The 10,573-nt window shown below is 48.5% G+C and overlaps 1 protein-coding gene across 2 annotated transcripts in view; it reads left to right on the top strand.

Annotated features, from left to right (window-relative positions):
- Positions 1-6,153: 6,153 nt before the first annotated feature.
- Positions 6,154-10,573, top strand: part of Sp3 (Sp3 transcription factor) — a 44,170-nt gene continuing 39,750 nt past the window's right edge. Inside the window, exons 1-3 of one of the 2 annotated variants that reach the window (XM_087900053.1) lie at positions 6,154-6,295; positions 6,923-7,074; positions 7,549-7,692. In XM_087900053.1, coding sequence (XP_087756179.1) covers positions 6,289-6,295; positions 6,923-7,074; positions 7,549-7,692 — 303 coding nt within the window. In that variant the 5' untranslated portion in view covers positions 6,154-6,288. The remainder of the gene's footprint in view (positions 6,296-6,922; positions 7,075-7,548; positions 7,693-10,573) is intronic. The other variant, XM_087900054.1, reaches the window with a different exon arrangement.

The following is a 10,573-nucleotide window of genomic DNA, read 5'->3' as shown; positions in this document are numbered from 1 at the left end:
TCCCAAGATGACTCCACATCTCTAAGAATCCACAGGTCAGTGAGACATGCGGTCCAGGCTGGTCTGGAACTTACAGGCATCTTTCCTCAGCCTTTGAGGGCTAGGACTGGATTTCAGACAGGGCCATCACGTTCTTTACAATGTATGATTGTTTGTTCAATTGGTGAGTACTGTTTTTTTTTTTGTTTGTTTGTTTGTCTGTCTGGCTCCTTTCCAATCATTTTATGGTAGGTCATATCACTAAATAGTTCATTCATTAAATTAAGAAGTTTGAACCATTAATACTAAAATTACAAACTTATAGCTTATTGAAATTAATGTCTTGTTCAAAAATGTTGGCACATGACTTTAATTCCAACATTTGAAGGCAGAGGCAGGCAGATCTCTGAGTTCGAGGCCAGCCTGGTCTACAGAGCAAGTTCCAGGACAGCCTCAGTTACGCAGCGAAACCCTGTCTTGAAAACAGAACAAAAACAGAAGGTAAGGAGAGTTTGGGAGCACAATGCTTATGGTTAGGCTGTGTCTGACAGCACTAAGTCATTGCTAAGCCGTGAGCAACAAGAGCTATGGAGGGTGCACAATAAGAGTAAGGCAGGTTAAAGAGGAGGGGCTTGCAGTCAGCCGCCCGCTTTATAGGAAGAGTTGCAGGGAGTTTAAAGTCTTGTCCCAGTTGCCAGGAACACAGGGGCCAGGGAGCAGGATCCTGCCGGTCAAGTGTGGAACAGTGAGGGATTATGAGGGCTGTCCTTGATAGGACCCACGAAGGAGTTGGAGCTAGGAAAAGGGAAAGGAGTAGAATGGCAGATGTAGAACACAAAGGGCAGGGAAGTGCAGACCTGGCCAGGGCCAAGCTTGCCTTCCTGCCTTTCAGCAGTGCTGGCTGCTGCTCAGTGGTTGAGAGGAATGGGAGAGAGAGTTCTTTGGGGATGCATTTGGTCTGTTAGATTTATTTCCTTTTTTGAGACAGGGCTTCTCTGTATAACAGTCCTTGCCGTCCTGGAACTAGCTTTGTAGACCAGGCTGGTCTTGAACACACAGAGATCCACCTGCCTCTGCTCTTGAGTGCTGGGATTAAAGGGATTAAAGGCATGTGCTACCACAACCCGGCCTGTTGGATTTTTTTTTTTTTTTGTGGTGCGGGGAAACTGAATGCAGGACCCTGTGAATGTCAGTTCACCACTGAGTATTATACATTTTGTGTCTTCTGCAGACTCCGTTTCCTGAGGGTAAGAGCCTTACAGTGTCTTGCAGAACAGGGGGCAATAAATTTTGTGCTTTTAGCAAACAAGTCATTAAGAGAGATTATGCAGAAAGACTTGCCAGTACCATGCGGCTTCTGCTAGTGGGAAAGCTGGGGAAGTGTCAAACCTGACTCCTGCCTGGAATTCTGAAGAAAGAAGGAAAAAGGATGGCATCATTGTTGGAGACAGTGTCCAAAGGGAAGGCAGAGCTGTGTCTGCAGACAGGTTAGGAGTTCAGTGTTGAATATTTGCAGTTTGAGGCTAAGTGAGACATTCAAGAGGAATTTATGGAGCCTAAGGATGCGGAACAGGAACTCAGGTGATAGCAGAAGACCAAAGATAAAAGGTAGATAGACCTTAGTTGAGAGGTGGTGGCTGGGGTTGCAGGAGTGCCAAGCTTGCTGAGGAAAGCCCAAAAATCCAAGAACTGAGTCTGGAGTGGTATTCACATGAAGGGCCGGAAGAAGGCCGATACTCAAAGCAGTTCTGTCCAATATGTCAGCCCCTGACCACGGGCAGCCATTTAAGTTTGCATTCATTAAAATAAAATAACTTAATTGCCCAGCCACACTGATCATATTTCAAGCACTAATGGTTGCGTGTGGTTAGTGGTTGCTGTAAGGAACAGATAGGAAGCATTTTCGCTGCCCTAGATTGTGTGTGCGTGCATGTGTGTTTGTGTGTGTTTAAACTAGACCGGGTGGCTAAAATGGAGAAATATTCATTTGAGAGAAAACCAGAAAGCAGATGAGGTTGAAGGAGGAGAGAGTACTCAGGAGGAAGTGTTTAGTGCCGAATGTTGAAACTGCTGTCAGGAAGGCTAGCTCTTGAGAGCTTGCTTAAGGAAAACTCAGACCACTCCAGAGGCAACCGCACCATCCCACAGAGGGTTCACATATAGGTGATGGGGACTGAACATGGGGTCTCTGACATTCGACAAGCACGTGGCCATTGAGATAACCGGCCAGCCCTCTTCACTTCTTGAGATAGTTTCACTGTGTAGCCCAGCAAGCCAGTTTGAGATTCTCCTGCCTCAGCATGCCAACTGCTGGGATTTCAAGAATGTACTAGCACGCCTGGTCTACAGGGAGTGTTTTAAACGCAAGAAACTTGTTCGTGTCTCTCTCTTCAGTCAAGAGAACTGTGAGCACGGCCAAGTGTCCTGAGTCTGTGCCCTGCTCCCCTTCTCCTTTTAGCTCTGCTTCCAAACCCTTCTACCTATGGGTCATGGCTGTCCTCTGGTAGCCGCCCACACATCGGAAGCCGTCTCCCAGCTGCTCCCTCTTTATGGTCCTCACTTTAGTCCAGTTCTCCGGTGACTAAGGCTGGAGCCCCGAGACATGAGTCACTCCCGTACTGTACTGGTCAGTCAAGGCATGCTTGTTCCACCGCCTTTACAGGTACTCATTGAAAAGGTTTGGTTTAAGTTGAAGACGATGATACAATATTTCAGACAGCTCAGTAGAGCTATGGCGCTGCACTCGGTCTAACAAGTAAAACTTGACAGCATCTGGGAAGTCCATCCAAATCTCATTTTCTTTACATTTTATTTTCATATTTTTTTTATGCATGATGTTTGTGGGAGGGCTTGTGTGCTACAGCATGTGTGTCACAGTAAGGGGACAACTTGTGGGAGAGAGTTCTTCTGTCATGTGGGTTTCTGTGACCAATCTTATGCTGCCAGGATTGGCCACAAGCCCTCTGGTCTGCTAAGTCATCTGGCTGGTCCTCATTTTCCTCTTTAACCATTTAAAACCTAGCGTCTGTCATCCCTGTGAGGAATATTACAGTGAGTTTCTGTATTGGTATCACTTTTGTTGCTGTGATACAATGCCCTGACCTTAGCAGAGGAAAGCTCCCTTCAGTTTAGAATTCGACTTCACAGTCCTTTCTAACTGGCAGGTCAAGCAAGCAGAAATTCAGCATGTCGCATCGCATACACTGAGAGAAATTAATGCTTGCACAACTCAGTCTACTGTCTCCACTCTTAGACAATCCAGGACAACCTAGGGGATGGTGCCACCTGTGGTGGGCTGTATCTTCTACATCAATTAAGACAGCCCCTCATAGGCACAGGCAGACCTCATCTGGACAGCCCTCACTGAGACACTCTTCTCGGGTGATTATAGATCGTGTCAACACAACAACTAGAACCAACAGCTACCGTATTATTTATATCCATGTATGGTCACAGGTTGGTGTGTTTTAAAACTTATGCTTCCGTAACTAGCTCCTCCTCACACACTGCTTTTTAAAAGCGGTACCAAGTTCTACATCTTCTGAACTAACTCACTGGTATAGATGAAAAAAGAAAAATCAAGAGCCCAGTTAAACATGCCCAACTGTCCTGACAGCACTGACATTTTCAGCTAGATATGGTTAAGACTAATCACTGATCATGATTTCATATAAATGTTCAAGGTGTTGTTCAGTGCAGCACCTTACAGTCCCAGCTTGGTTTCCTTGTCTTTCCTTGGAGTTGTAGCTGATTTATTACTGATTTTTGTCCTAGTCTACAGAGGAATAGGGTGATCTGGTTTTGTTTCTTGGCCAGGAATAGCTCATGAAAATCTTGAGAGAAAACAAGACAAGAAACTGGGCCAAGGCATGAGAACGGGAGAAAACAGATCTGTTTTTTGAGATTTATTCATGATATTTATACTTTAAAATTTTTATTTAATGACTATACCAAAACATATTATTCCATCGTGAATTATACTGTATTAGTTATTACATGTATTATATATACATTTATGTTTTGTATACGGTTTGAATGTGTCTGCACTAGTTAAGAAAAAAGTAAATCTTTCAAGACACCCAATAGTGGGGCGGTAGTGGTGCATGCCTTTAATCCCAGCACTCAGGATGAGGCAGGCTGGATCTCTGAGTTTCAGGCCAGCCTGGTCTACTACAGAGTGAGTTCCAGGACAGCCAGGGCTACACAGAGAAACCTGTCTCAAAAAACCAACCCTTCCTTGCAGGGGTGGGAAAAATAGTCTATAACAATAACTCTTTCAGATGTGGTTGGAGAAGTTTACTGAATCTCACCATAGTTTTGAGTGATGTTTTTGCTAACATGCATTCTTTAAGAGCTATGTATCAAAATAGCTGGTTTGGGTTATCATTTTTGTGATCTAAAAAGATTGTTCATTCACAATATAATAGAGAATATGTGTCATTGTCAGCATTAAAAATATCAGAAAATGTCTGAAATATTCTTTTTAGAGCATCCAGAGGGGGACGAAGTTACAAGTTTGTGACATCCTCTCCCATTCTACTTGGGTTTCACCTCTATCTTGCTCTTCCACTCATCCATCCCTCCAATCAGTCCATAATGACAAATATTCTTTAAAAAATTAGGTGTAAAAGTGTACTATTTATACCATTCAATTTAAAAAGCAATACTTCTAGTGAAATATAGGAACACAGGGAACTACTGTTAGAAGAAATGAATCCTATTCTTGGATTTAGAATTTCAAATTTGTTTTTGCATGTCTGCACATGTGTGTGCTTTAAGGACAAGTCGTTGGTAAGATTTTGCATAACAAGCACAGGTTTGCTGTTCTATGAGCATAGATAACAAATACGAGTTTTCTGGAACTGATATGCATTTTTTTTTTGCAAATGAAATAAGATTTTTTTTTAAAGTTAGTGCATTAGTTTAGATGTTTCGTTTTCACATTATCACAAAATATAACTACAATAATCTGAAGGTCGATTTTAGCTTGAGACAGACTTCTAATAAAAGGAGTATTGTGGACAATGTTTCCTCCTCTTGAATTTAACCTTTTAGCAAATGTATCCAAAGGTACACAGGCAGCTATGTCTCTCGTTGGCAGAGCACACAGAAAACCTGAGCATTTTTCTCCTGAATGACAGCAAGTCATTAAGGATGCCAAACGAAGGAGTGTTAACCTAAATCACTAAGTGAAAAAGTGTACCTAAATGCTCCCAAGGGGGAGGGCACTTTAGTGAGATTTACTATTTGAACAAATGTTGGCAATTGTTGACTTGCTTTCCTCAGGAGGATTAAGAAGCAGCAAGACAATTTTAAAAGGTGATTGTGCTTCATTAAGTAAAATATAGCTAAGCCTGTTTTTGTATCACGGGCCAGAATGAAAACTTTTTCCTTATGAAGCGACTTGAGGTACCTTTTAGCAATAACCGCCTGCTTCTAGGGTCCATAAAAGATGGTTGGAAACCAGGGGCTAAAAGGGGTCTGTAGGGAGTATGGGAAGGCGATGGATCCGACAGAGGATTGAATGTGTGTGAAAAAGTCCTCCTCCAGCCTCGGAGGGGGTGTCTCCCCCAATACCAGCTCCCTCCCCCAGGGCTCATGGGGCGGGTCCGGTTTGCTCAGGAGCAGCGGCGACCGCAGCAGCAGCCTTGGGGCTGAGCGGCGGTGGCCTCCTGGCAGCGCCGGCAAGAGGCAGCTCCGAGAGCCCAGGCCCTGGGGAGATCCAGCCCAGGCGGCTGCCAGGATGGAGGAAACGTCGAGCGGAGCCGGAGCCACCGGGGACGGACTTCCTCCCCAGCTCAGCTCCCCGACAGCTTGGCGAGGCCTGCTCCAAGGGCCGGCGAGTAGAGGAGGCTTGTGCCTCGGGCCTGGCAGCGGCAGCCGAAGGACGAGGCAGGCACGGCGGGGTAAACGCGCGAGCTGGGGCCGTTCTCAGGAACCTACGGCGCCACGGCCGCTCATTGTCTCTCCCCTTCCACCCGGGGGCAAACAGGAAGCCCGCCGCCTGGCCAAGCGACGGACGGGCGCCAGGACCAATGAGCGCAGCCGACGGCGAGCGTGGCGGCAAATGAGCGCCGGGAAGAGGGGCGGAACTTCCGGGCGGGCTGTCACCCTCTTCCCCCCTTTTGGGCTGGAGGCTCCACCTTTTGTGTTTCCCGCACAGTCAATCAAAATAGGAAAAAAAAAATCCCCGGACCGCTCGGGCCGTGTCCGCCGCCGCTTCCCGCATCCTCTCCCGCCGCCGCCGCCTTCGCTTCTCACCATGTGTAAGGCGGCGGGGAGCCCCGCCTGAGGTGTCCTAAACACACTATGACCGGTACGTAAGAGCCGTGAGAGAGCAACCCTCGCTGCCTCCGCCGCTGCCGCCCACAGCCAGCCCGGGGCCGCCACCGCCGGCTCCGGGCCCCGAGCGTGCGGACCGAGTGTCTGTGGAGGCGCAAAGCCGCACTCCCCGTCTCCTCCCTTCCTTTCCCCTTCCCCGCCAGCCAGCGTCCAGCCCTCCAGCCCCCACCAGCAGCGCCGAGCGCCCCGGCGGCTTCGGGCCGGGCCGGCCCCGGTCCCGCCGGGAGCGCATCCCCCTGTGTGCGGGCGCGGGCGGCGGGCGGGCGTGTGTGTGAGTGACTGACGGTGCGAGAGCGGCGAGCGCCGCGGAGGGAAAGGGGAGGAGAGGAGGAGAGAGGAGAGGAGAGGGGGCAGGGGCAGCGCGGGGAGGAGGAGGAGGGAACGAGGAGGAGGAGGGTTACAGCCGCGGCGGGCGGGGGCAGCAGGAGGGGAGGAGGGAGCGCGCCGCTGCGGCCGCGGGCCCGGGCCCGGGGGGAGGGGAGGGGAAAGGGGCCGGGGACCCGGCTGGCGCTAATGTGGCCGCGGCCCGCGGGCCCCCCTCCCTCCCTCCCTGCACCCGCCTTCCTCCCCGCCCCATCCCCCCCCCGCGCTGTGCCTGCAGCTCCCGAAAAGCCTGTGAAACAAGAGGAAATGGCTGCCTTGGACGTGGACAGCGGCGGCGGCGGCGGCCATGCAGAGTATCTGCAGCAACAGCAGCAGCAGCAACAGCAGCAGCAGCAGCAACACGGAAACGGCGCGGCGGCGGCGGCCCAGGTGAGGAGCGGCTGAGCGCGGCCCGGCTCCCCGCGCGCCTCTTTCTCCTCCCCTCGCCCTCCCTCCTTCCCTCCTTCCCTCCCGCGCGCGCCCGCCCCTCCCCCGCCCCGGGAGCTGCCCGCCTGAGGCGCCAACGCTCCGACCCCGCCCGCGCGCCCCCGCCCGCCGCCTTTTTTTTCCTCCTTTTTTTTTTTTTTTTTTTCTCTCGTGCGTGTGTTAAGTGTGCAAGCGTGCGCGCCCTCCCGGGTGGGATCGGGACGGAAGGGGAGGCCCGGCGCGCAGCCGTCCGCTGCGGGGCCGCCGAGCGGGCCGAGCGCGGGGAGAGGTGCCGCCGACCCGGAGGAGGAGAGCGCGGGCCCGGCCGGCGCGGCGCGGCGCGGCGCGGAGCGAGCCGCACTTCCTGTGCGAGCGGGCCCGGCCCTAACCGCCACCCCCCTCCCTGTCTCCCTCTCTGAACCCGCCCATCGCGGGTAGGACACCCAGCCGTCACCGCTCGCTCTGCTGGCCGCTACCTGCAGCAAGATAGGGCCGCCATCGCCGGGCGACGACGACGAGGAGGCGGCCGCAGCCGCCGCCGCCGCCGGGGCCCCCGCCGCCGCCGCTGCCGCCGCCGGAGCGGTAAGTCCCGCGCGCGCGGCCCGCGCCCGCCATCCCGGGCCCGCCCGCCAGCCCTCCCGCCCAGAGGCCTCCCGCCGCCGCGCGCTCGCCAGCCCGCCCGCCACGCGCGGCTTCCCCGGCTCCGCCGCGCTTTCCTGCGCGCTCGCGTCCCGGTTGGGAGCCCAGGCCGGCCCGCGCTTCCCGGAGGTTGTCACAGTGACATCGCGCGCAAAATTCTTGGCAAAATGAAGTCTGGGAGGAAGGCGGTGGGGGGTGGGCACGGGACTCCAACATGGATGTTGGAGGAATTGGGCTCGGGGCTCGCAAACTCGCTTGCTCGCAGCACAGCCTGTGCAGGCTCGGAGCCTATCGGCCATGGATAGTATCAGCTACACAGGCTGGGGCTCGAGTTTCCAGAGTTTTTCAGTCTTGGGCTGCTTTGCTGAAGTTCCCAGATCTTGGCTAGTGTAGGCCGTAGATCATTTAAAGAGCGTGTTTTATACGGAGGGACGAACACTTTTTATTAGTTTTTTTTTTTTTAACCTGACCATTCAAAGTTCTTGACTTTTCCAGACTGCTACAACTTTGCATCAGCTTTTCCTGAGTAGGGTTAAGTGAAACAGTTGGAGGCTATGGAAATTTAGAAGTTAACAATTGGCTAGAGTATAGGTCTCAGAAACAAAAAGCACGTGAGTCATTTTGTTTATATGCATGTTAGTGCACTCCATCCTTAGAGTTGAATATGGTTGGCAAAATTGAAATTTATGATTACTTCGATTAGCATTTGTTGGGGTTCTTTTGGAAATTTTAGAATAACTAGGGCATGGAGAGGAACTGGAAGTCTTATGTGAAGACTGTATAAAATTAGATGCTGTAGGCAACGTGAGTTTTACATTTGTGTGGATCATTGCTTTTTTTTTAAGCCTAAGGTGAACACACTTCTCGAGACTAATTTTTTTTTTTTAGAGGTGTGTTATAGGAATCGATTTATGTAGTGGCAGTTTGGATTGTCACTGTTGGAAAAGTTTGCTATTGCTAGTTTTTGCACTGTGTTAGTAAATAGATAATTTCAGTCTTATACTATGGACATTGGGAGTGTTTTTAATGTCTTGTACTTTTTGAAGCAGATTAAAATGTAAAAAGCTTTTCAGAAAATTAGTTTTAAACAAACATAGGCGGATTAGCAAACTTTTAAAGTAGGTTATAGTACCCCAGTTCCAAAATGCCAGAATAAGTTTATTGGTTACTTTAGTAAACCACTACAGAAGTAAAATTGAAAAACAAACTTTAATATTTTAAATGCAGCAGACTTTTCTTGTAACTACCAAAGTCTAGAAATGCCTTACAGATGGGGGGGGGGGGAATGGTGGCAAGAAGGCTAGGGGTAAAAACATGTATTTTAGTCTCATTCAGGATTAGCAATGTTTCCTTGCTTCTTTAAGATTCTCTGATGTATCAGGTCACTACCAAGAACACATTTCCTGCCAGATGAGCATGAATAATCTGAGCTCATTAATAGTAATAATAATATGAAAATTCAGTTTTGTTAGAGAACCCTCAAACTTGGCTTTTTTTGGGGGCATGTTTGTTACTTGATTAGTCTCAGAGTTTTTTCAATTTCTCATTTTGAGCAAAGTTGAAAAAAACTGAGCTGAATGTTGAATAAGCTGAAAAACATGAGCTCTCTGTATTTTTGTCTAAACATTAATGGAAAAATGAAAGTCAATTTCCAGTTTAAAAGTGATTCAAAATTTTTTGGAACATTTCAGAGAATAAACTAATTCAAATGAATTCATTGGGATACTTGCAACATTTAAAGCTATACTGAGATAAATATGTCTTCAGTACTCTTAGATTACTGGAGATCACTGGAGGACTTTAGTGTCTTGAGAGTTGCATTAAAAAACTGTGGAGTATTTTCAGATTTATATCAAAACTGGAAGTGCTGAATCAGAGTTAACTTAAACCCTTCGCCCAGCTGCCTCACTGCTTCATTACTGTGATACCTTTCTCAGATCTGTGAGACAGCACTGATGTACTGCTGAGAGCTGTAGATCTTATTTGAGTTCTGCCAGTGTTTCCATTAATGTCCATTCTCTGATCTAGGTTCTAATCAAAGGTAGCTAACAAATGTGTCTAAAGTCAAGTGCAGGTATTGAACCTAATGCAAGTTTAGCTTGGTATTTCAAGATGAAAACTACTAAGGACTTGTTTAAATACTATTTTGAGTTTGGAACTTGTTATAAGAGAGGATCCTGCCAAGGGTGTTTGTGCAGCTAAAGATTGACAGGCGCAGTTCCACCTGTAATGTCCTCTAGTATGGACATCCAAAGACGCTGAAACAAGGCTCCTTTGTTTGCACTGCTAATACTTAGGAAGTATGAAATCTCTGCATATATTCAATTAACTTGTCCAATTTATATGCTTGAACTTACTTCATTTGTACTTAGTGAAATAAACTATACAAGCAAACCTTATGAAAATCACTGGTTTAAGTTAGATTTAGTGTTCATTAGTTTTGCAGGTAAATGCTGACACATTTAAAAGGTGAATACTAACTCCTTTCTAGTAGGCTGTTTTGCCATTAAGACCTACAGTGCTTGCCTAGCAATTGCAAAGCCTTGCCTTCCGTTTCTCCCCCCTCCCCCAACCCTTACCCACATTGGGGGTGGGGACGACCCTACAGTGTCATTGAAGTTTGAGTTCTAATTGAAGTTTTTCTTCAGTATCTGCCCAAGAATGTTATGGTTTACTCCACTTTAATTTCACACCTGTTCTGGTTTTTAGAAAGCCACTTATGGGGTCTGAGAAATTCATCGTTCTTTCAAAATTCATTGAGAATTTTTTTTTCTTTTCCACTGCTACAATCTAAGAAGACAGATCCTGTTTTTTGTTTGTTTGT

This window comes from Myodes glareolus, chromosome 21 (assembly GCF_982192425.1).
Source record: "Myodes glareolus chromosome 21, mMyoGla1.1, whole genome shotgun sequence".
In the NCBI taxonomy this organism is placed as follows: Eukaryota; Metazoa; Chordata; class Mammalia; order Rodentia; family Cricetidae; genus Myodes; species Myodes glareolus.
This window is presented reverse-complemented; position numbering and strand designations above follow the sequence as displayed.